Source organism: Dermochelys coriacea, chromosome 9, assembly GCF_009764565.3.
Source record: "Dermochelys coriacea isolate rDerCor1 chromosome 9, rDerCor1.pri.v4, whole genome shotgun sequence".
In the NCBI taxonomy this organism is placed as follows: domain Eukaryota; kingdom Metazoa; phylum Chordata; order Testudines; family Dermochelyidae; genus Dermochelys; species Dermochelys coriacea.
This window is the reverse complement of record NC_050076.1, coordinates 3332538-3358673: the sequence shown is the minus strand read 5'-3', so window position 1 is coordinate 3358673 and position 26136 is coordinate 3332538. Positions and strand designations below refer to the sequence as shown.

At 46.7% G+C, this 26136-nt stretch overlaps 1 protein-coding gene and 1 long non-coding RNA gene across 3 annotated transcripts in view; both read left to right on the top strand.

The window, feature by feature from the left end:
* Positions 1 to 13754, top strand: part of CCDC50 (coiled-coil domain containing 50) — a 53759-nt gene extending 40005 nt beyond the window's left edge. For both annotated transcript variants that reach the window (XM_038416449.2, XM_043493112.1), the window contains exons 6-11: positions 3122 to 3237; positions 3948 to 3992; positions 4855 to 4959; positions 5544 to 5623; positions 7020 to 7129; positions 8247 to 13754. In XM_038416449.2, coding sequence (XP_038272377.1) covers positions 3122 to 3237; positions 3948 to 3992; positions 4855 to 4959; positions 5544 to 5623; positions 7020 to 7129; positions 8247 to 8266 — 476 coding nt within the window. In that variant the 3' untranslated portion in view covers positions 8267 to 13754. The remainder of the gene's footprint in view (positions 1 to 3121; positions 3238 to 3947; positions 3993 to 4854; positions 4960 to 5543; positions 5624 to 7019; positions 7130 to 8246) is intronic.
* Positions 13755 to 24773: 11019 nt separating this feature from the next.
* LOC122455870 overlaps positions 24774 to 26136 on the top strand; it is an 89440-nt gene continuing 88077 nt past the window's right edge. The window contains exon 1 of the long non-coding RNA XR_006274373.1: positions 24774 to 24831. This is a non-coding gene — a long non-coding RNA (uncharacterized LOC122455870). The remainder of the gene's footprint in view (positions 24832 to 26136) is intronic.

The window sequence follows — 26136 nt, the reverse complement described above, 5'->3', positions numbered from 1 at the left end:
TCTGGAGACTGACCAGGCAGCCTGGGGCCACAGCAAAAGCCAGCAGCAGAGAGACAGGAAGCCGCTGAGCAAGGAGAGAGTGAGGCGACCTCCCAGTCTTGATCTGGAGGCAGCTCAGGACCACAGCAGCAGCTGTTTATCATACCTGGAAAACCACAGGTCCCACCGCCAAGACCGCCTGTCCCCTAGGGGGTCTTGTGAAGTGAGGCTCCATGATGCAGAGGAATTTCACAGGCAAGATCATAGGAGCGGTCAGGAGAGCAATTATAAAAGAGCAGGACACGGGCCAAGAACGTCTCCCTCCCCACACGCTGAGAACTGGGAAAGGGACAGAGACTGCCATCGAGACCCAGGTAACACAGAAGGGTGGGTGGGGGAATGATGCAGGGTATGAGCCTGATTTGTCAGGTTGTCCTGGTTCTTCTCAAGGTCCCTGTCTAGAATATCTGTCTGGGCCCCATCTGTCTAGACCGCCAGTTTGTTTCCTAGGCTTGCGTTAGAAGTGCCATTGGAAAGTTCCCGGTCTCCCCAGCTCCCGTGTGATAAAGATAGTTCTGCATCGACTCTGTGGACATGACGGTGATCAGAGCTGCCCAAGTACCTAGAGAGACAGAAAATGGTCTTGGCTCTTGTTCTCTGAACCAGGACGGCCCCCTTCCTTAATAAGACCCTCCTTATTCATATTCAGACTCTTTCTGGTATATACTAGTGGGCGGGTGAAAAGGAATTGCTATGAACTCTACTCCCACTGTCTGGTGGAAACAGCCTTTTACTAATAACAATAATTACCGTCTCTGCTGTCTCCTGGTATCAAAACAAAACCAGTGGAGGGTGGGGCCTGAATGAGTCAGATTCTGCTCTCAGTCACACTCTTGCCACCTTATTCTGTTTACTGGGATTGTAAATGAGGGCAGAATCTGGCCCCCCGAGTGAGGGGTGTGCTCTCTTTGGGGACAGCTTTTCAAAAGCACTCAGCACCTAGCTGTTCCCACTGTCCTCAGTGGCTCCTGGCCACCTCCCTTAGGACCTCTTGTTTTGAAAGTCCAGCTGTGTGTTTAGATGCCTAAGTGGGAGCCATGGGGTTCGGAGCTGTTGTACAAGATCTTAGCTTTTTGCCAGAAAGAGAAAATTTCTGTTTTTGTTTTTGTTTTTTTATACAGAAGTGTTTCCTGGTTCATTGTGTGGTGTGTTGCTGTACATGCATGTAGAGCACATGGATTAAGTGCACTTTAAAAATCCAAATATGCCATTAGAATTTAAACACCTACTCTAACGCCTCTGCTATCAGCGAAGCGACGACAATGGTCTTGTTGCTAAAGAAAAAAAGCCAGGAGTTTGGAGACTGGGGGTCTAGCTTCAGTTCTGCCCTTGACTTAGTAGGAGCTTGCACTAGTCACCTAACTGATCTGCACTGCAGCTTCCCTCTCTGTAAGGTGGAGATGATCCTACGTATCCACCTTGCAGGGTGTTGAGTTTTGTGCTCTTAGAAGCTTTTAGAAGCACCTGCAGAAGTTTGTTTTTTGGAAATGCAAGTTATTGATAAGGTGTGTGTATCAATAAAGGTCACAGTCATTTCTCTGGGAGACCATGGCATAGCATCCCACTGGATGTATAGTGACTATACAATGATGAAAATAGCCAAGCTATACAAGTAGCAGCTCATCTCCTTTTCCTATGGGTCTTTTAATTATAGCTGGTGCTTTGTGTCAGAGGTTCCACCTTCATGTGGGCAGGAGTCGTATGGAAATTACTACTGTATTTCTATATTCGGTCTGTTTATCTTAACAAACAATTTATTTAGCTTAACAAAGAGAAGGTTAAGGGTCAACTTGGTAACAGTCTGTAAGTACCTACATGGGGAACAAATATTTGATAATGGGCTCTTCAGTCCAGCAGAGAAAGGGATAACGTCATCCAATGGCTAGAACTTAAAGCTAGACAAATTCAGACTGAAAATAAGGTGTAAATTTTTTAACAGTCAGAGTAATTAACAATTGAACTACTTAGCAAGGGTCGTGGTGGATTCTCCATCACTGATCATTTTAAAATCAAGATTGGGTGTTTTTTCTAAAAGCTCTGCTCTACGAATGATTGTGGGGCAGGTCTCTGACCTGTGTTATCGAGGAGGTCAGACTAGATGATCACAGTGGTCCCTTCTGGCCTTGGAAGCTATGAAATAAATGTTTCTCTTTGTATTCTGAGGGAAAAAAACTAGCTACGTCCTGGTCTACCCTTAAAATTTAGATTGGCCGAGCAACATTGCTCAGGGGTGTGTACAATTCACACCCTTGAATGCTGTAACTACGCCGACCTAACCCCTGGTGTAGATGTGGCTGGGTTAATGGAAGAATCCTTCCATTGACCTAGCTACTGCCACTTGGAGAGGTGGATTAGTTACATGGAAGGAAAAACCCTTTCCCTCCATGTAGGAAGAGTCTGCCCTATGGCAGTAGGTAAAGATTATTAATTTTGAAGCAGATCGTAATTGCTGAATTGAGGGTAGAGAGAGATGATCTGATATTCAGAGAGAGGCACTTGCTGGATGATCCTGAGATCAGAGTATTGTAGCCCAGCATCTGAAGATGCAAGCTAGATAGGGCTCTCATTGTTTGATTAAGTGCAGCATCCTTGTATCTGGTCCAACAGGAATGAGGAGAGCCCCTGAGCTTCCTCTGACTCTCTCTCCAACTCCTGGTGCAAATGGAGTCTGGACTGGCTCTAAAAATGTATCCTTGTGGAAACCGTCTAAAATAGGGGTGATTTGACCCCACTTTCTGCCCAGAACAAGAACTGAACCTTGTATGAGCTTCAGAAAAGTATTTGTTTAATTATTTTCTCTCCCAAAGAAGGGCTGACCTTGCTGAATTTGTGAACCAGTCAGGGGGCAGTAATGACCAGAAATCTCACGCGAGCCTGTTCCTGGTTTTGCAGAGCCCAGCATTTCAGAGAGGCTTTTCCTACATCGCTGTCTCCAGTAGTGGATCTCTGGACCTTCTGAGCAGAGCCTGTTTGGGCTTCTGGGAAAGTAGCCGATTGCAGTTGGGTGGATGAGGTTATGGGGGTGGTCCCATTCCAAGCTGCGTAGGAGCTGAGGGATTTGATTTCTCTCCTGGTTTTGCAGGATTGAAGTCAAGGGGGACGAAAGAAGCTGTTTATGCCAAACCCCGAGTGGCCCGTAGGGACCTGGAGCTGTATGATGCAGAGATCGCTAGGAAACTTCAAGAGGAAGAGCTTCTGGTGAGCAGAGATGGCAACAATTAACTAACGAGTGACTGGGGAATTAACCCCTTGGCCAGTGTCAGCTGCTGTTGAGAGCTAATGTGCGCTGTCATGTAAGGGGCCAGATTTTTAAAGGTATTTAGGTGCAATGGGAGTTAAGTGTTTAAATACTTTTAAAAACCTATCCCTAAATGCTTTGGGTCCTATTCCATGCATTGTAACGGTGACCTCGCGCAGTTTTCAGTAAATGCAACTTGATTTTTATCATTTCTTTCACGCACACTCGGCATTTCCCAGAGCACTGGGCAGGGTATGGTAAGGACAGAGGCAAACACACCTTAGGTGGCGCAGGCGGGCAGAGAGCTGAGGTGTGATCAGCAACAGGGCCGAGGAAGAAGACAGATGCAAGAAGGGCAGCATGGGAAGATGGGAGGTGCAGTGGAGGAGTCTGTCTCGCTAATGCTGGGAAAAGCTATGCAGGAGACTGGATTGGACGGGGAGGGGAGCAGGATGAGTTGTAAGTGGAGGAGGGCGGGGGGTGGGGTAGTCTGGAGGGTTTTAAAAACAAATCTGGTCACTTTAACCTGGGTCGTGAGATAAATGCAGAGAGGGTTGATGTGCTTGGGGAGCAGAGAGCAGTGTGCGTCTAGGCAGGCCCCGAGCAGCATGGCTTTGCTATTGTTTGATTGACTCGAGATATCTCAAATGTACTGCTTTTCGTTCTCTAGGCCAACCAGGTTGATAAGCGGGCAGCACAAGTAGCCCAGGATGAGGTGAGCCCCTGTCCCTCTAAGAGTTTAATCATTTGAACCAAACTGCTGAGAATTGTGGTTCATGAGAAATGTCTGTCTGCCTCTGGCACTTTCCCCCGTCCCTCCATCCTTGCAGGGCTCCGTTGGCTTGTCACCTCTTTTCACTCTCTCGAGATTTCAGGGCAGTCCTGATTGCAGCCCAGCCATTTCTTCCATAGCCAGCTCCTGATGGTGGCCAAATAACAGTGACTCTAGCAGCCCTGAAGGGGACTGTCAGAGAAACCCCACCTTCATGGGGTGGGGAGAAAGAAACAAAGGGCAGAAAGGGGATGTCCCGATCCAGACTGGCCTGTCACCAAATCAGAAACAAACAATGATGGGCAATACATGTAGTGTCTCATCTGACCCGTCCCTGCAGTGTGGCCTCTTCTCTGGGCAAGTCCTGGCCCCTTCAAAGTCGATGGAACCTTTGCCATTGACGTCATTGGGGTCGTGGTTTCACCCTTCATTGGTTGTTAACTTTGCTGACGCTTTGCATCATGGCATGCCCATAAAGCCAATGGAATTGAAGGGCAGGTTTGGCCATTTCGTCCAGCTTCCCGCTCAGTGTGGCCATTTGAAGAATGTGGCCACGGTGAAGTCAGCTAATAAGATGTGCCGTGAATTCCAAACCTAGGGGCTTTGCCACTGTCTCATTCTGCAGCCAGCCAGATGGGGGATCAAAGCGCCTATGATGGCAAGTGGGCGAAAAGCACCATCCCTAGCTCCTCTGGTAACAGCAGTAATTGTAAAGCACAGTGGGAAAGCACTGAAAATTCAATTTCCTTGAAATCCAAATAAAGCCAGAGCTCTCTTAGGTGGGTCTTCTATTTTTTCCTGGTAGGAGATAGCTCGCCTGTTGATGGCGGAGGAAAAGAAGGCTTACAAGAAAACGAAGGAACGAGAGAAGTCCTCTCTTGAAAAGAAAAGGCAGGACCAAGACTGGAAGGTACGCCTGGCCTCAGAAAACCCCGACAAAGCAAGTTGTGGTGGTCCCATTTTCCAGATGGGGTAGCTGAGGCATAGGTGAAGTGGGGTATCTAGAAGTGGTGTCAGTCCAGATTGCAAGAGGGGCTGTAGATGCCAGCACTTGGTGGATTAAAACAGGAGAGTAGCTAGTGTGGAAAATGTTAAAGGGCTTGATCCTGAAAGGTGCTGAGCACCATGACCCGCTGCACCTGTTTAAGCCCTCTCAAGTTGTGAGTTCTCAGCATCTCATCTTGGCCCCAAGCCCCTGAAGAAATTCTGCAGATTGTGCAGATTTCCTCTGGCTTAATGGATATAGTTGTGTCCCCTGCTAGTAACAGGCCCCAACAGCATAGCAACCTGCCTCATATTTACAGCAAAAGGAGCTTGGCTCACGAAGCTGGTGCGTTTAGTTTGGGAGTTCCCAGGTTTGCTCCCTGCTGAACAGGTATGTAGTCGCGGCTTCTTTCATGCAGTCGCAGGGGACTACTTTGGACAATGTGGCTCATGTTTTGTAAGGAAAGTATGGCTCCCCAGTGACCTGCCCTCTTCTCTTCTCCCCCTCAGCGTGACACAAGCGAATTCGCGCGTCCAAGGTCAAGAGAGAGGCTTGAACCTCAGAGACCCAAGAGTGACAAACCTGCACGGTGAGCTGCACTCCCAGTCTGTAAAACTGGGCAAATCTGCCGAGGAAACCATCACATGGTTGAATCTCGGGGAGCAAATGCTGGAAGATGACATGGAGGCGGGGGGTGCAGGGCTTGAACACTGAATAGGGATGGAAGGTGCAGGGTCCTGTGAGGTGCTCCTTGAGGTTTGCTTATATGGGTCCGTGGCATTTAGCCAATGTAGGGTCCCCATCTTATAGTGGCAAAGACAGCTGAGCTTGGGCAGCGACACTTGATAAGTGGACAGGCAGCTCTGAGTGGGTTAAGTATGTGCAGGAGTTGGAGCAGCTGCTTTTGAATACCTGAAATCAAGTGGACGCCACGGTTGTCTCTGTGCAGCGTTAATAAACCGAGACATGTGCACTGCCCCCCCGCCCCACACACACACTCACTCACTCTCTCTCTCTCTCTCTCTCTCTCTCTGACTCATAGACACACTCAAGTCAGACAGCTGCCTGAGTACAGGCAATCCATTGCAACTGGGTGAATCTTACTGATTCACCACATTGCACTTCAGTGGTTGGAGGCCCATATTACACCCTTCCCATGCACTGTTACAGTGCCCGCAAGACAAGGTCAAACGCTGGGGTTGAACTTGGTGGGTTTAAGCCCTGTTACTGGGACGAGACTAATAAAGACTTTTTTTAAATGAATAAAGGGTAAAGCTGGTCGGGGTGGGGGGAGGAATCAATAAAAACATTCGACTTTCAGAACTGTTCTCACTTTGCAAAGTTCAAAATGTACCTATTTTTCACTGCAGAATTTATCCTGGTATCTTTTTATGGAATTTCCCAATTGAAATGTTTTGTTTACTGAAAACACATTGAAACCATTATCCCATGAAAATTTTCAGTTACATAAATGCGACATATTTGGAGAACCTTGATGAATGTTTGTGAGAAAAGGCCTATTTTTAGATGGCACAATTTTTCATTCAATAAATTTTGACCACATCCTATTAAAAGGAGACTATTTAAAAGCCTTAAAGGCTGGAAATAATGCATAAATTAACAATGGGAGTAATTAAACATTGGAAACAACTTACCAAGGGTTGTGGTGGATTCTCCATCACTGGCCATTTTAAAATCGGGACTGGATGCTTTTCTAAAAGCTCTGCTCTAGGGGCAGGTCTCTGGGGCAGGTCTCTGGCCTGGGCTATGCAGGGATTCAGACTGGATGATCACAATGGTCCTTTCTGGCCTTGGAATCTGTGAATGAAACCTGTGAATAAAAGGCAAAAGTTCAGCCAGGAGAGCAAACAGCACAGATGCCTTTGCTGCAAACATGCAGGGCTGTGCTCCGGGGTATTATTTTGGGTGCTTCATTGTTGCTGTAATTTTTTCCCCTGACTTTGTCTCCTTTCTGTTCTTGGCAGGCCGCCACCACCTCCAGTCACAGAACTGGCCGACTTTGATCACAGTCGTGGTTTTACAAGCCAGCCTAGCTCCGTGCGTCAGTTTTCTAAACCTGAGTCTTCTCCCAAAGGTAAGAAGGGAAGCCCATTACTTCGGTGACACAGTTCAAATAATCAGCCTGAAAACCATTACCCTCCGGTGGCGGCTGTGTGTGGATAGATAGAGAATATCACATTACACCCTGCAAACATATGATCCTGCTCAATAAACCATCTGTTCTCAAGTCCCTGCCGCAAAGAGCTTAACATCTAAGAGCTAAATTCTGCCTCTTGAGAACGCATAAGGAAGAACAAGGACAGAATGGTCTGGCAACGTCATTTTCACACGTGACTAACTCAAGGCACAGGATGAGACTGAAGGGTGTGAAGGCAGTAAAGCAATTTGGGCTTCAGCTGACCAATCCTGCACACTAGGAAACCTTCCAAGAGTTGTCTGGCTGGTGGATGACAAGGCTAAGGCTCTTCTGTAGAGCGCTAGACTTGCCACGTTCGTCAGCATGTCTGTGGTTCTTCCATAGCCCTCGTTACTAACGCATCTAAGCACAGTGCTTTCTGAAATTCCTTGGGGCTGGGGTCCCTCAATTCTCCAGCTTCCATAGCTAAGTGCACAAAGCAATGGAGAGGAAGGGCCGGGGGGCTGGCGTATGTGAAAGAGAGGGGAAATGTTGGGGGCACTTGGTATAGATTACTAGATGTTGAATCAGTGCCTAGTGCCATTCTCACAGGTGGGCCGTAGGGGGCCATTCACAGACTGAGCAATTGAAGGGTTTGCCTTCTCTGTGGACCTATTCAGGTGTTTCCCAAACCTTTTACTGACCCTAATAGAACACCTTCTCCGCTTCCAAATGTTTGAATGCACCAACACTCAGACATTTAAACAAACCTCGGGACTGCTAAGAACTAGAAGAAAGCTTTAGATCCGGTAATCCTCACTGTGCTATATGCCAGTGGTTCTCAAACGTTTGTACTGATGACCCCTTTCATGTAGCAAGCCCCTGAGTGTGACACCCCCCCATGCAAATTAAAAATGCATTTTTTTTCATATTTAACATTATTATAAATCCTGGAGGCGAAGCGGGGTTTGGGGGTGGAGGCTGACCGCTCGCAAAGCTCATGTTATAACCTTGCGACCCCTCAGTTTGAGAACCCCTGCTCTGTGCTAACTGATTTTTCCCTTTTGTTTTATAGGTTTCCATTACAAGCAGTAAAAAGCTAGACTTTGCATTGATACTGACTCTCTTCTGTAGCAAACATTACTGGAATTCCCAGGAGAGCTTCTCATTTCCTTTACCCAACTTGAGTTCCATCCTCAGGACTTCTTCCTTTTTAAATGTCATGCCAATAAGTAGTATATGTTCATTCTGGTTTCCTGGCTGTTTGTGATCACTTTAGTAGTGCAGTAAAATCTAGCCACTGTGTAGCTGGCCAGCTGTACCCAGCTAGCTGACCTGGCAACACCTTTACAGCCCTCTAAATCCCATTTTAGCTACAGCTGCATCTTTGACAATTAGTGGCTTGATCTTTGGGAGAGAGAAACAGACAACTGGGGGAAACGTCTGAGGTGTGAGGTGGATTATGGCAATGCAGAAATCAAGGAATAGAATGGAGATTAACATGTGACTCAGATGACACACAGCTTTCTGTTGTAACCAGGATTGCACATCTCCCCGAGTCCTGAGTGAGAAAACGGAGCCAAATCAACACAGAGCAACTGATATTTTCCATCGTAGTTGGCATGAAGGTGAACACGTCTTGGTACATCTACTAGCAGGCTGTTCGGACGTCACTCCCTTTGGAGAAAACCCTGTTCTGTCTACAAAGTCTCTGTAGTGCTGTCGCTTCTTAGGAAACACCTTTTGGGTGACACATGTAACATGTTTCTATGTCCGAGTGAGGCCTCTGAATAAGGGGCTATAAAACTTCAGCTCATGCAGTACATCTTGTATGTATTGCTTTTAAGAAGTTCTCAGTTTCTTGATACAGCTGTCTGGTGGAGCCAGAGGGGAATATAAATTCATGGACCATAGGGCCAAAACGGACCATTATGATCATCTGGGGTGACTTCATGCACGGCATGGGTCAGAGAACCTCACCCAGTAAAAATGGGGGGAACTAGTATTCTTTACACCATTGAGCCCAATCGCTTGTGGCTGAACTAGAGTGTATTTTCTAGAAGAGCATTTAGTCTAAGATGCCATGTGAGGATGAAGTAATCACTTCCCAGAGTGCAGGAATCCTCTCTCAATCGAAGATACCCACATAGGTTCTCTTCTGTACTGATCCTTGTGGCCCCCCCCACGCCCCGCCCCGTGGGAGAAGAGTACCTCCTGAACCACCTCCCAGTGCTTTCAACCTCAGCATTTTTGTCAATCTCTGTGCAAATGCATTTGAATTGCAAAGCTGACCATAGAGGTACAGTAAGTTCTTAAGCCTATCCAGCCAATAAGGGCTAGATGGCCAGTCTGCAAGTCAGTGGCAGGAATCGGAGGCAGTGGATTGGTGAGCAGCCTGGGAGGGAAATTCCTTGATTTGCTGCTACTCCAGAGAGGTGGTAAACTGCACCGAGTCTGTACTTGGTGCATCGCTTGTTACCCTGACCTCCCAGGGTCACGATGCTGCGGGGCGCACGGAGAGGTAGGGAACGCAGCGGCTCTCCAAAGCCTGCTTGCATGAAGCGATGGTGCACTGCACTGGGACAAGGGAGTAAAGAATGCTTCTGCCCCCTCTGGTCCTTTGTAGCAGTCTGCAAGAAGGGCCGCAATCCGGCCCCAAGCCGTGTCTTCGCTAGCGGAAAAAAAAGGCACGTTCTTAACTCCAGCTAAGACAGGGCTGTCGGTAGCTGTCCCATGAGCTAGCAGGTCAAGTTAAAGGTTATGGAGCAACCTAGGGTTTACCCTGACTTTCTAACTCATGTGAAAACTACAAATTGCCTGGTCCTCACTAGGATTTTACCTCAGATTAGTTACGCTGTGTTACAACAATAGCTGCTATGCAGCACCTTTCGTCAGTAGATCTCAAAGCAGTTTACAAAACATTTTACAGATGAGGAAACTGAGGCATAGAGAGGGGAGGTGACTTGCCTAAGGGCACCTAACCGGCCCATGGCTAAGCTGGGACTAGAACCCAGTTTTCTGACTCCTAGCCTAGTGCTCTATGTATCAGGCCACACTGCCTCTGTTAGCTAGTGTGAGTCAAGAACACACCTTTGTTCTGAATGAAAAGAAGGCTTAGGTGAGTTAGAAATAACTTGAGGGTTTTCTGCATTGTTGGTATCCCACGCTGTTGAATGGACTCGCACCAACATCTCCAGACTGCACACGAGCGTGCCTGCTTTCCCCTCTGCCTCTCTCCAGGGGATTCGGAAGCTCTCTCTTCCTCTTCTCAGGAAACAGCTCAGTCTGTGGCTAGATTTGACTGCCCTTGTCTCCTGCCCTTTTAATTGCCACACATCCATCTCATCAGAAGCGTTAATGGAGTTTTAAAGGAAACAATCCCAAAATGCACAGTGTATTTTTTATTTGATAATCTTGGCAAATGTGCTGGTGCCATTTGCAAGGTTTTTATGTTATAAATGTTTATTTTTATATTTCATGGAACGGTCAACGTTTCTACTGCTGAGAATGTCACTTCCTTTCCTGCATTCCCCCAACTTGTATGTATTGTGAAATGGAACAGGGGCCGGAGGTGGTTTCTGTACTGACAATTCTCAAATGGTCCAAGACCAGGTCCTGCCCCTCGGGTCATCCGGTAGGTATAAAAAGTTGCCAAATCAGAATATGGTTGCATTTTACACTGGCTTTGTGCAAGTATAAATGATGTCACAAGGCGGGGAGGAGACTCCAACCCTGGGAGCTCAGCTACTATCGGGGTTTGGCAGTTTATGATGATTTCCCTTCCCACGCCCCGACTGAAGGCTGCAGTTTCCATCTGATCCCCATTAGGAAAGTCTTTAGGAGCCCTATCCTGCTCCTGTTTCCGGGCCTGATTCTGGAAAACATCCCTATTCAAGAAGAGTGCTCAAGTCCCATTGAAGTCAGTGGGACATAACATGCTTAGTTAGGTGGCAAAGCTCCCGTTGACTTGAATGGGAACTGGATCAGGCCCTAAGGATCCAGCCGTTCTCCTGTTGAAGTCAATAGGCATCTTTTGTTGAGCAAGGATCAGGTCCTAAATAGGTGGAAGATCGAGGACCTGATTCACCAGAGGCCTAAGCAGCCATGAATGACTCTGCTGATATCAGTAGAGTGGCTGCTGCTTATTCCAGACATAACGTTGGCCCTTAGAGCTAAAGCTCCGGCTGGTTGGTTGGTGTTCATGATGATTCTAATAAGACCCAACCAGGGCTATGTGCTCTTTCCCTGATGGAAAGCCAGGGAACCAACCTTTCTGTTGCCCCATTTAAGTAGCTTGGCCTGTTGCCTTGCTCTGAATTAAAACGTATATGGCAAAAGGCCGGGAAAACCTGCTGGTGTCGTTCCCACCTCTGTTGCATTTCTTCCTGTGTGCTTTATGACAAGTAACAGAAAGTCCATGGTAGTGAAGCATGTTGCTTCCCGAGTTTCCATAGCAGGCAGGCACACGTCACTAACGCTTCCCGAAGCTTTGATTTACACAGCTCACTTCGTACAACAAGAGCGGGAAGCAAACGAATTTCCATACCCAGTCTTGATGCTCTTACCACCACTTGGTCTTCCGTCCAAAGCACAACAGTTGTAGCAATCTTCGAGGAGTGCGGTTAGGCAAACGGAGTGATCGTGCCTTAATCCCGGGGTAGTCGACACCATAGCCATTCTGATCAGAGTCAGTGTGCTGTAAAATAAATCCAGCCTGCCATCTTAAGACATGTACTGTACAATGAGGAGAATGGAGGATGCCAATGGGAGACAGAGGCAGCAGGTTAACCTCATGGTTTTTAAAGGACTTTCTGGTTACTGTTGAGTGAAAAATCGGTTTTTAATTGGTAGGTTATTTTTTATCTTTTGGCTTCCCTCATGGGGAGGGAGGGTAGAATCTACAACAGCTGAAATCTGCTTAACTCTACAAAGGGATCTTGTATGTACTGTATTTTTATATTACAGCAAGGCAGGCCTTTAAAGATGGGAATTGGGACAATTCATGTTTTTTAATACAGGAAAAAATGGATTTTTTTTTAATAGTCCTCAACTTTGTGATTTTCATTTTGTGCCAAATTAGACCAGCTGTTCCAGCGTAAGGTATTCATTCAACTTGCCACACTGGATTGATCTATGTATGTATGTATTTTTTTTTTATTCGGGATTTAATTTTTGATTAAGATGAGCCTGTATGCAAGCTAACTGTGGATTTCAAATTGATGATTTCCACACGTGGGAATGTTTTGGAGGCAGTACAGATTTTATTTTACAGTGATTTTATTTTAAGGCTGCAGAATCCCCAGCCTACCAGGTCTTCTTGTATCCCAGCATGGCCAATCAGTAAAATAATCAAAAGTGGCCGCCTTATGCAGCATATCCTCTCGGGCATCTGCCGTCCTAAGCAGGTTCTCAGTGCTGGGAGCCTTGCAGAGCCAGTGTGGCTGTGCTGAGATATGACAGGGATGGGCACAATACTTATGCCTAGATAGAAGTGGGTTGTCCCACAGGCTTTGCCCCCTGGGAAGCTCGATCCAAGCCGAGTTGTTGTTATGGAAGGGATCCTGCAGCACCAGGGAACAACCTTTGAATTTGCACTTGCCCAATCATTGCCCAGACCTGCAGTTGAATTTTGCCCATCTGCCAGTGCAGGGGACAGTTCTTGGCCCTTGTCTCCTGAGTTTCAAAGCTCTCTTGACTTCCCCTAATGTTGTTAGTTTGAGAGACCTCTATGGGGCAGCACTGATTCTGATGGGAGGTTCGGCAGTGCAGCTTGGAGCTGTATATACCACTCGATAGCTGGTTGCTTCTGTGGAGAAGATATTTTTAATCACTATAAGTAGCAGTTGCATAGTTTATTTTTTAAAGATGATGCTGTAACAGACCTTGTGGATCTCTAATAATTTCACAGTCGTTTGTCACTATGCTGCACACAATGGCTACAGCAGGCCTAGAACTCAGCACCTTCTGCACTGAAAGCACAGGGCCCTGCCTCTTGAGCTAGAAATGTCTCTCCATTACCTATTAGCAGCACAGGGTCTATAATAAGACGCAGTTCAGACTCTATCCAGCAAAGGGCAGTGGTAGAGACAAACCCTGCCCCCTTAACTACAGTACTGTCTTTATCCCAATAAACAGTTTCACTGTATCAGTGGTCTCTTTAAGTAGATTCTGCTGCGTATCCAACTGTGTTTATGCACTGCAATACAGCTAACCACCTCAAAGAAGTAACTAATGTAGCTCTTCAGGGTAAACTTTCAGCATGGGGCAAGGAGATATTAGCCATAGAGTAAAATTAATTAGACAAGTGGCTAAATCCGTCAGAGCTGTAAGTATACCCTGTGTTCTAACAGCTAACCCATAAATGTAAATTGGACACTGACAATCCATCTATGCAACCCTATTATTTTTTGACTGTTTGTCCTATAGTTTTATCAGGTTTAACATAGAACTTCTGAATAATATTTAACCAAAGGATCACGTTTGTGTGTATAGCATGTTTTGCTTCTTTTTTCCTGAACTCATTGAATGTAAAGAGAATATCGCCTTGTCCATCTTGTTCAATAAATCGTAGTCTTTTGTTATCCACCTGCATCCATCTGTGTTCTTCTCCGGTGATTCATAAGGCTATTGAACTTAATTATTTTTCTTGATGTGAGTCAAGAGACTTGCTAAGTACATTTTCTTTGTCAAGTGTCCACTTTTTGTTGCTTCTGTAAGAGCTGGAAGGTGTGAGATTTCTGCATTCCAGTTCATTCCATCCTTGGCTTCTTTTGGTGCTTAGTTTATAATACCAATGATTATGTTCTTCCAACTTAATAGAAGTAGCAAAATACTGGTTTATATTTTAACTCAATTGTATTGTGTCCAGAGAGATTGAGAAGGGGTGGGTAATGTCATGGAAGGAATCTGGCCTGTTTCACTTATTGAGACTGTGATACTGGAAAAATAAAGCAGTGGATTCATTTGCAAGGTGGTTTTTAAAGTGTGGTTTATAATTTGCAAACAGTCCAATTGAAACTTCCCGAGTCTACCTAATAAATAAGCCTAAAATGGGATTAGGGAAGCAGAAAAGGGGAGGAAACCTGACAAATGCCATGTGATCAACCACCTTAGAGGCACCAAAGACTACTTTCCAAATGTGTGCAACTGAAACATGCAATCAGACATGAAGCTGTTCCAAGTCACAACTTAATTTGTAGCTGAACAAGCTAAAATAATGTGAGGGTCCTAAAGACAGGATCAAGGTTTGGAGTTCAAACTGTAGACCTTCCTTAATCATTTGTTCATTCATCTCCCGCCTGTTTGCTAAGTGAATTCACAGTGCTGCCACAGAAAAGCGTAGCCAGAGGATGTTGGGTCACTGCCAGGGTCATCACAGGCAGAATGCTTGTCCTCAAGAGACCACCTTTCATATCAGGGCCTTTATAATGAGTCAGCCTAACTTCCATCCTTCAAGGGTCTTTGTGAGTTTAGGGGCCTGGTCTTCCGCAGTGCTGAGTGCGCTAAACTTCCATTGATTTCAGGTGGCTTCATGCCGCTAGCCATGTCCTCTACTGGTATGACATCACGCTGATTTACCATTCCCACCATCCTGTCCCCTGTCTTAGTTAAATACTCCGGAGTCTCGTGGACTGCTCCGCGATGTGCACCTTCGCCATTTCCCCAGCTTCAGCCTCTTGCCCTCGGATCAGGGTTCCCTTCTAAAGCCAATTCCCATGGGGGATGGCAGAAGAAAAATTACCAGCATGTTGAGAAAATGAAAATTAATATGGAGCGGTTAAAAGCCGGAAGGAAGCTGGCTATAAATAAATGGCATTAAGTTAAAAATAGTACGTGTTTCAATGTGCTTGCAAATTATTGTCAGCATCCTGCAGGTCCGTGAAATGCCGCCTCCTTTTCTCCGGGCCCTTGTCTATAAACAGACCTGTGCTAGGAGATCAGTGGACATATGCTGGGGATTGGTAAGCTGGGGGCTCTGAGGGGTAAGTAGTGTACCACAGAGGCAGCATTCGTTGCCTGCTGGGAGAAAGTTGTATGTGAGAGAAGGGATTTGTGACGGGTACTACCCAGAGCGCTGCTTGAAACGGGTCCCACTGAGCCCGTCTGACTCACCAGCCTATGCTCCCTTTACACTGAACTGCTGTGACAGGTTCTCAAGCCCCCTCCAGCACACACACAGGTAGGGACACACCCAGCTGCAGCTTCACACACATGCTGAGATCAGCTCTGTATGGGAAGCCTCAGCTAAGGAATTGCCCAATACTCAAGTGCACACCCCCTGTAGAGGGTAAACCCAAAATTGTAACGTCTTGTGTTGCACAGAGAACTATACAGTGCAAGCTCATGAAATTCGCCCCCTCCCTCAATGTGGAGAGGGATATGCACAGTTTTCTGCCCCAAGGTATAATTTCCATACACACTGGTTTTAGACCAAACAAAACAAGTTTATTAACTACAAAAGATAGATTTTAAGTGATTATAAGGGATAGCAAACAGATCAAAGCAGACTACTCAGCAAATGAAACAAACTACTTAAGCAATCTAAGCTTAAGATACTAAAGAATCTAGTTACAAGTAGTACTTTCTCACCCTAAATGTTTTAGGCAGATCGCAGAGATTCTTGAAGGCCAGCTGCACTTACCGGCAGCTTACACCTTCAGATACTCCATTCACCGGCTGGACAACCTTTCAGCCTGGGCTCAATCCTTCTCCCCTCGTTCAGTCTTTGACTGCTGTAAACATCTAAGAAACATCTGAGGCGGGGATTCAGTGAAGAACAAACCATGATTATGTCCCTCCTGTGCCTTAAATTGGTTTTATGTATGGCAGGAATCCTTTGTCTTCCAGTGTGGTTCTCAACCCTGGTCAGTAGAAAGATACTAATATTATCATGGAGTCCAGCATCAGGTGACTTGATCACATGACCCTGCAGCCATACTTCCGAGGCTGTTTGCAGTTTCCCCAGGAAGGCTCTCCAGTGAGAGATTAGCATCTTCTAAGACCTATTGTTCTTCCTAATGGCCCTTTCCAGCCAGCAATCTAGACTGATTGTATTCTGTCTAGTGGGAATTCCCCAGGGGTAAACACATTAGTAATAGATTCATAGACAATATTCCTGACTTCAGATACAAAATGATACATGCATACAAATATAATAATCATATTCACTAAATCAGAACCTTTCCAGTGATACCTCACATGCCTTATCTTGTACAAAATACATCATAATTATACCATACTCACATAATAATTTTACTATGAAGAATACTGGGCGTAATGAACATGGAAACCAAGAGAGAGAGGCCAGTCGGGACTCTGCAATTGCTACCACTTTATTGGGGAAAGTGCTCAGATATGGTGCTCGTTGGTACTATAAAGCCCTAAAGATGTAAAGGTAGAGGGTGGGGGAGGTATAGGTGGGCCAGACTGGGTGGATGAGACATCTTCAAATTGGCTTGTCCCACCGGCTCCAATCAGGCATTCTGCCACATGCCTTGTCTTGAGGTCAGGCATGGGAAGGGGGAAGCTCTTTTGGGACATCATAAAAATAGAGTGGAAGGAAAATAGGACAGACATGGTAGCTGCCACCGGGGGATGCAGGGGCTACATTGGAAAGCAAATAAACAGCAGGAAATAACTCCACCCAGACCTATGTTTGTTGTATTAACAACCTTTCATACAAATGTCTCCCATTGGTTTGGTACTGAGCCTCTAATAGAAAATGTCCAGTTGTTCAAATTTCCATCTTGCCAAATACATTCTGTGCTTTAAAACCTCTTCTAAGTTAGAGCTGGGGCATGTGCCACTGTACACACGCGTGCAGAATTCACCAGTTGTATTACCTACAGAATAAGATTCCACATGTGCAGTCGGTGTGAAGCAGCTACAAGCATGGGTGAGAGCTTTTTCTGCACAGAATATCTGCAGGTGGAGTCATCGCTGAGATGCATGGTCTGTTACCATCTAATTTTTAAATTCTCGGCCATTTTGACTTCACGAGTGACATGCCGTGCTGTTGCATGAATGTATCTATGCTATGCCAAGAGTCCTAGATCTTTGGGATATCAGAAGTAACTCAACCAATCACCACCCTGGCTGTGCAGTTAATTTGGATGCAGCGATTTAATTGGTTGTATGAGGGAGACGTTGGATTACTTGGCCCAATTGCTACAGTTCTTTAAAAACTCAGACCACAACCAGTGCACAAGATTGTCGCAAATGCACGAAGCTCCTCCCTGCAGCAAAAACCTCTCAATTTGCCACTCACACAAATCAACACAAATGTCCCAGCACAACTCACCTACACACAACTCGCCACAACTGAAATAATGCCAAACAAGCATAGGACCTCCCACTGCAGCACGCCCACCTCCTTTGCCACCTGCACAAATCAACACACATCTTCCAGGACTGTCACTGTGTCATTCTGAAGCCTAGGATGTCTGCTGCATTGCAGTGAAGCGATGGAAACAGCTGCAGGTGTGGTTAAGAGCTCCTTTTGTTCAGAATATCCCCAGGTTCAGACATCACCAGGCTTCATGAGAACCAAACGGGATGATGGAGTCCAAAGGCGGTGGGAATGTGACAGCTGCTCAGAGAAGGATGGAGTCACAGCTCTGTGGAAACAAAGATGTCTGTGCCTCCAGCCAGGGGTCAGCTCTGTGTACAAACTTTGGGGAACATGTTCAAACAGCATCACCGCTCTCTGCAGTGCAGTGCATGGAAACAAGTGCTTTTGGTTTTGGCATTTACACACACATGACTTTATGAACTATATCCATGGACCAGCATGGGCTTTCAGCTCAATATACTATGTATCAGGAGGAGGGAGATCCATGTGATAAAATGAAACCACTGTAATAAATAAATTTATCATGCCCATTTGACCACTAGCCCATCTGTGGGTCTTGCTTAGTGGCTTGGGATGTTAGAATGACGTCAGAGAGCTGCTATTTACTTTTTCTTTTTTTTAATCAACCTGTCTGAGAAATGTTTGCTCTTTCTCCTCCAAAGTGTGAAATTTCTCAGCCTTAAAAAAAGAAGCAAATACTACGAGGGATGGCTGAAAAGATCATTTGATTTAAAAAGGGATTTTTAAGCTGTACCAGCATTTTTGTGAAAAAAAATTCTTATTGGTTGAAATTTTCCAGGTTTTTGATTAAATGATTTGCAATGAAATTTTTATGATGGAACTTTCATGTTTTTAATAGAATGGAGCCTAAATGAAAATATTAGTGGCAGAAAAGGTGGTGCTTATTCTGTGTGCTGACAAGGATACTGACTATTGGCAGGGTTATATCTTCTGCCTGCCACTAGATGTCACTCCAATATACAGAAAGAAGAGGAGGACTTGTGGCACCTTAGAGACTAACAAATTTATTTGAGCATAAGCTTTCGTGAGCTACAGCTCACTTCATACAGTGTGTATGGTAACACCCATTGTTTCATGTTCTCTATGTATATAAATCTCCCCACTGTATTTTCCACTGAATGCATCCGATGAAGTGAGCTGTAGCTCACGAAAGCTTATGCTCTAATAAATTTGTTAGTCTCTAAGGTGCCACAAGTCCTCCTTTTCTTTTTGCGAATACAGACTAACTCGGCTGCTACTCTGAAACCCGTCCAATATACAGGTTTCAGAGTAGCAGACCTGTTAGTTTGTATCTGCAAAAAGAACAGGAGGACTTGTGGCACCTTAGAGACTAACAAATTTATTTGAGCATAAGCTTTCGTAATATATAGAGAGACCAAGAGCCCTGCTTTCAGTCCCAGCTATCACTTCCCTGCCCTGTTTCAGCACAGTCTCTTAGAGAGGATGAGATAGGAACTGAAAGCTTCTACTGCTCTGAAATAATTATAGATTAGAAGATGAGGTTTAAAAATTTAACCCAGCCCAAGCGTCATCATCCCCATGCCCAATAATAAAAGAAGCAGGAAGAAAACCCACCAGATCTGCAGTACCATTGGATTCTGCTGGATTTTTCTTGTTGAGGGCAAATGGGCCAATTGAATCGCTGGTGTAGCTCAGGTGATCTCAGTGGAGATACATGAGGGCTGAATTTGTGGGCATCTTGTCTGCAAACCAAGAAAAGAGCAGATGAAAGCAGGGCAGGGCATGTGCTGAGTGTGACCTGAGGGGCTCTAGACCGTGGCTTCCATCCAGCCAAACTCTGACTTTAACGGCAAGGCCAGGCCTATATTGGTCATAAACTGAAATGTAAAGCAAGTTCTGCTCCTCCATGGAGGAGAACCAAATACAAGCAGCTACTGAGACAGGGTGGTCATTTGCCAATAGCCCTTGGTCAGCATCTGAGCAGGAGGTTCTCTCCCCAGGCCAGACAAGAGCCCAGCTAGGATGGGCCGAGCAGCAAAAGGCAACCGTGTTGCTTGCACTGTATCTGCTACATTCAGCAAGGGATGCTGCAACTGCCAGAAGCCAGGTTTCTATTAGTGGCGGCCAGAGGCAGGGCATCACCAGGGAAGGCCTCCATTTATGGACGACTGTGATTAGACTGAGCCCAAATCTCAATGCCTGTGTGGAGCCCAGCCAGACACCTGGCTGTCCCCACCCACCCGCCTTCTGATCCACCGTGGCAGAAGACACCCGATGTAGATGGCAGCTGCTTGCTGGAGAAATCAGCTGAAAAGAGAGTTTGAGAGATCTTCAATCCATCTCTAATCCTGCAGGAAACTCACCTAGGGCTGCCAGGTGTTCCCCTGCTCATGTGACAGCCGTGCATTTGGCTGCCCTGGCACCTATTCCTGCACACTGGTGGGATCCTCATGCGTTTAGCTGGCCTACAAGCAGAGCTGCAATTCCTCCCAGAGCTGCTTGATAGGTCCTGGTTTGAGGCAGCCTGTCTGCCACTCGTCTGGCTGTTTCACTGCTGGATCTGAGGGGTGATGGCCACAGCAGTGGTAGCCAGAGGCTGGGGAGGTGGGGGCAGCAGGTGACCAGATGGCTACTGTGAACAAAAGCTGATAGAGCTCAGTAAAAGTCCCAGGCTCCCCCCAGGGAGCTGCCTCTACCTAGGCAGGCTCCCAAACCTGCAGGCTGAGAAAGAGAGAGACACCCCCACCCCAATCAGACCCCAACCCTCTTCCAAAAGACACCCACTTACCCTAGCACAGTCCTAGCTAGGGGCCTGTCTGAGCTGATGCGGCAGCTGTGCTACTCTGAGCTTTACAAAGGGGCTGGGCTATCCGCATGAGACTGAGAGCCAACAGGGGAGTGCTGACAGCCTGTGGGAGGGGAGGGGATTTTAGGCTGAGGAATGAAGACTGTTGCATTGCTCAATGAAAGAAAGCGGCCAGCGGTTTGTATTGGGTCTGGACCTCATCCATGAAGGTTGCCGAGGGATGTGTTTTACCTGCACCAGGCCTGCTGTATGTTTTCTCCCCAGCTGCTCAGACCCTCACCTGCCACGGTGCTTGGGATACGTGACTCTTTGGTTCTCACAACATCTGAAGACTCCTGCTTGATACCTACATCATGGGTAATGCTGAATAGCTCTCCAAGGAAGAAAGCGTTGACATACGTCCATCGCATCGTAGGTGGGGCATCACAAGGGCAGATACCCTTCAAGGAGGGCACTTCATGTACAAGAACCATGTGCCCAGTGTTGTACCAGCCACAGAGAGCACCACACAGTGTCTGCTCTCCATTAGTCAGGCAGTTCACGGCTGGCCGGAAGATGGAGTAGCCTCAAAGGGACGCAGAGGGAGGAATTATGTTGTTGCTGACAGCAGTTCTTAGCGGGGGGGCTCTGCAGAGCTTTGCAGGGGGGAGGACAGGCAGGTTCACTGTATGTGACGCACACAAGTGAGGAGCACGAGACCTGCACAATACAAATTGCTTACACCACAGCTCAGGTGTAAACACAGGGGGGCAGTTGAAGTGTGTCTTGAAAATTGTGCATTGGCTAGAGGAGTTCATGGGGCCTGGTTCTCTCCTGCCTTGCACCCTGCATAGCCCGTTACACATTAGTTAAGAGGGCACCAAGTGTTAGGAGTGGTGTAACGTGAGTGCAGAGTTCTGATCTGGCAGCATCTAACTCCCGCTTAGCACAGAGGACAGTGATGACCCAGTCTGGAGAGAATCGCTCAGTATGGTTCTAGCTTGGGCAGGGGCTTGGCAAGGACCTTGCTTTTTCCTCTTCCAAGCCCAAGGGAGGGAGCCGGTGGATAACTCGGGGAAATCTTTTTGCTGAGCCCGCACCAGCCACAGCAGCTGTCAGACCAGCCCTGCAGAAAGGGCCTGACACACAGAAGTGCTGGCCAGGAACCAAGACTTTGCTCTTCATGCGACAGGGGGGCAGGGGTAGGGTAAAGTGTCTCTGGGGAAAGTGGATGAATAATTACAGCACCTGGGGCACAGGGTGGAACAGTAGCTGGTGTGGGTCTCTGGGAAGGAGGCAGGGACTGGGGGTCTGGCCTTCCAAAGACAGGAGCCCAGATGGCAGCAGGTTGTCCCAGGGGTGAGCTGGGCCCAGCAGCAGCATGGGGTAGCTAGGATAGACAAAGGCAAAAGCGATAAACCTGGCAAGCTAGAGGCCAAACTCTGAGGACGTGTACAGCCCTAGAAAGCTGGCCCAACTCCACTGGTGTCAGTGGAATTGCTCTACAATGTAGTGCAGAACTGGCTCAATGCATTCAAGAGGAACAGGCGCAAAAGCAGCTGATGGAAGGTGATCTGTCCTTGTGCAGCTCCTTCCAATGTCTGCTGTGCTTTTACATGAAGGAGACAGCAGAATTCTAACAATTCCTGATGAAAAGGACACGGTTGCCATTGACATCACACAGACAAATGAAGCAAATGTTTTCTTCTCTCTGGCTTGCCTAGCCTGGGAAATAAGCTGCTTTCTTCATAGAATCACAGAATATCAGGGTTGGAAGGGACCTCAAGAGGTCACCTAGTCCAACCCCCTGCTCAAAGCAGGACCAACCCCAACTAAATCATCCCAGCCAGGGCTTTGTCAAGCCTGACCTTAAAAACAGCAAAGGAAGGAGATTCCACCACCTCCCTAGGGAACCATTCCAGTGTTTCACCATCCTCATAGTGAAATAGTGTTTCCTAATATCCAACCTAAACCTCCCCCACTGCAATTTGAGACCATTGCTCCATGTCCCATTCATTACACTTAGATCAGTCAAGCTAAGGTGCTTTTTTAATACAATTTAGATCAATTGAGCTAGCGAGCTTAAGTCAGTTGAAAACCCAGTTTGACAGCAGTGTAGATGCAGTATTGACACCTTCAACTGGATTTTAGCAGGCCAAGTGCATTAGGGGCTTTGCCTGAACGGATAGCCCAGCAAAGGTTTAAAAAGGAAGTCGCTTTTTTGCTGCACTCATACCTTTTGCTTTTTGTACACATTCTGGCAATCCACTTGCCAGGGCGTTCACAGACATAGCAAATACTCACAGGAAGTGAATTTTGAATTTTAAAATATCACAAATATTGACACCAGACATCTGAGTTGAAGAGTTACACTCAGTCAGGGAAGGGAATCCAAAGTGACCTACCTAGCCAGTCAAAATAGCTGGAATTCTGAATACTGAACACTAGCAACAAAACTGCTCACAAACAAGCCATAGCACAGGAAGTATTTGCAGAAATGAGAACTGCAGCCAATGGGAGCTACGGGGCGGTGCCTGCGGATGGGGCAGTATGCAGAGCTGCCTGGTAGCACCTCCGCATAGGAGCCGGAGAAGGGACATGCTGCTGCTTCCTGGAGCCACTTGAGGTAAGTGCCGCCCAGAGCCTGCATCCCTGACCCTCTCCCCACGCCCCAACCCTGATCCCCCTCCCACCCTCCGAACCCCTCGATCCCAGCCCAGAGCACCCTCCTGCACCCCAAACCCCTCATCCTCAGCCCAGAGCCTGCACCCCCAACCAGAGCCCTCACCCCTTCCCGCACCCCAACCCCAATTTTGTGAGCATTCATGGCCCACCATACAATTTCTGTACCCAGATGTGGCCCTTGGGTCAAAAAGTTTGCCCACCCCTGATCTAGACCATCCCTGACAGGTGTTTATCTAACCTGCTCTTAAAAATCCCCAATGATGGAGATTCCACAACCTCCCTAGGCAGTTTATTCCAGTGCTTAACCACCCTGACAGTTAGGAATTTTTTTCCCCGTGGTGGGCTTTTTTCCCCATGGCAGGCTTTCCCCATGGTAGGCTTTTTGCCCTGTGGTGGGCGTTTTTCTCTGTGGCAGGCTTTCCCCGTGGTGGGCTTTTTTCCCTGTGGTTGACTTTTTTCCCATGGTGGGCTTTCCTTCATAAACAGGCCTCCCACCTGGTCTGGTTGAACCCATTGTAAGGTGACAGCAGAGTAGCTCTGTCTATGGTCCCTTCAGTTTTTAGGCTCTCTGCTGAGCTTGCCAAGGAAGAGATTCAGCAAATGTGCCAAATGTAACGGTGACCTCAATCCTGCAAGGTCTCAGTGAAGTTAGGGACTGCACATGCTTTGCTGGATTGGGTCAGAGTTTATAACACCCTGTAGAGTTAAACCCCATCTGGGAACTGGACTGAGACCACTGGCTCATTTTATGTAGGCCACTTAACATCTATCCAAGGGAAATAGCTTATGGTCACCTCCTGGTAACTGTAATTGAACCAGTTAGTCTCTAAGGTGCCACAAGTACTCCTTTTCTTTTTGTAATTGAACCAGTCACATATAGGCAGAAGGCTCCATATCTCATTTCCAAAATAATGTATTTAATTTCTACAGGCCTCTGGCTGGAAACCAGCAACCTGACAATTCATCCTCTGGGGGTCCCAGGGAGCCCCATATTGGAATTTGATGGTGCACTTGTATTTCCCATACATGTTGTTGATGTGGGTTTATAGGGGAGTAGGTAGGAACACCTATATTTAGTTCTTAACACTTTTAATTGCTAAGGATTTTTGCCACCTTTCTTTTTAATGATACTGCACCAAAGATCTGTGCATGTGTTCTTTTCTTTATACAATTACACACCAAAGAACTATGCTAAAAGAACTTTATGTAGGTGGCAAAGCCAAGCACTCAACATTTAGGAAATGCCAGAATTCAGGTTGCCTGTGCAACCTTAATTCAACTCCCCTTGTGTGTATGCATCATGCTATACAGTCTTTAATGACATGATCACATACTATTTTCCCCCAGGACACCTGCGTTATTCAGTGCACAGGTTGAGTGTTCTGGGGGAAGAATTAAAGCTGCCCGAGCTTGATCAGAGCCTCTGTGCTGGGACTCTGAGTAGAGATTTTTGGGGAATGCTGTTCCCCTGCTGTGTTGTTAATTATGAGTTTCCCATACCAGATAAAATGTTGATGTGTGGTGATAATTAAATCTCATGTAAGGGAATCAATTAATGTCCACAAGTAATCTGGCTATTTAATACACAAACACAGGGCTGCAATTCCTGAAAACCCCAGGTTATCTTTCATCCAACTTCCTAACCCTCACACAGGCAGGAACTCAGCCTGCTTTCACCAAGAGCTTCCTGCTTTCTGAGTCCCACACTTTGGGTTTACTGCTTATAAGAGCCCTTCCCAGCATGCTCTCCTGGCTGCTGGCCCTTTAAATCTGGGGGAGAGAGCTGGCTTCAGCCCTAGGATGGCTGCTGAGTCTCTGATTACTGCAGCTTGCAACTCCCTCTCTCTCAGCTAGTATGTGAGTATTTTGCTTCTTGTATATTGCTCAGTTTTTTTCTTCTCCCTGGGGAGGTGACACATGCTCATGGATGCCAAGAGCATCAGACCATCTCCTAGTCTGTTATTGTCTGTCATCAACACCACAGTCATTAATATAGAGCACCTGCGTGTGCTGCTGTGTCCTTGGGAAGGGAGCGACCAAGGGCTTCTCTGGCTTGTTTCGTTGCTGTGCTCCGGGGATGCTGCAGTCTCAGGCAGTGCCCTGTCCTATATACAACGTACCACTTACAGTCTGCAAGCTTGGCAACTTGGTTCTCTGGGAATATTTCTGGGAGAACAATGGGCTGGTCCAAATGGTCGCTGAAGGGGCGCGTCCTCTGCTGGAGCTCAATGGGTTTGTAATGGGAGAGGGGGCTCATGAGGAATTGTTTGCAGCTCTCATCTGGTTGGGTTTGTTACACATGAAGTAGGAAAACCTAATCATTGTATTGCAAGGTGTGCTTTGTTCTTTGTTTGACTCCGTTCATTGTTCAGAGAAGAAGCCAGGGAATGGTATGGTCCTGTCACCACTGCTTGAGAGATGATGGATGCCCTGTTGTTCAAAAGGGAATATCCAGTAGAGAAAAGCTCTGCCCCTGGCTGTGCAGATAGACAAGTTACTAGAGCAAAAGTATTTTATCTGATGAGTGGGAAAGCGGGCTCAGCGCACGCAGAGCATAGAATGGACAAACGTCCTGTCCCAAGCAGTCTAACACAGAGAGTTGGTCTGTTCCAGCTCTGTTTTCTACAATCAGATGTCCCCCACACTTGGCATTAACTGCTCACTATTATCCTGTTACTAACCTTTATTATTACTGTGTATTACTGTATCCTGTACTAGTTATACTGTGAGCTTTCTCTCAATTGGCTTTTGCGCTGGTGTGTTCAGGTAACAGGAGCTACCTCAGTACCTAGAGAGAGAAAGATGAGAACTCAGTGTCACACCATATTCCTACCTAGACTATTAAGGTTGCTGTGCCCCTCCCATAGTCATTCCCACCCTATAAAAGGCTGCTAAACTCTACCAAGGTCTTGTCTACACTTAAAAGATTTGCTGCTTTCACAGTGCTGGCATAGTTAGAACAACAAAACTTTCCCAGTGTAGATGCAGCTGTATTAGTACAAAAATGCTTATGCTGGCATAGTTCACTCTGCTCTGGAGCAGAATAAGCTATACCAGGCTAAAGGATCTTGTACCAGGATAATGTGCCTACACAAAGACTTTTCCCAGCATAGCTGTGTTGGTAAGAAATCACCCCCTTTACTGATACACTTATGGCAGTAA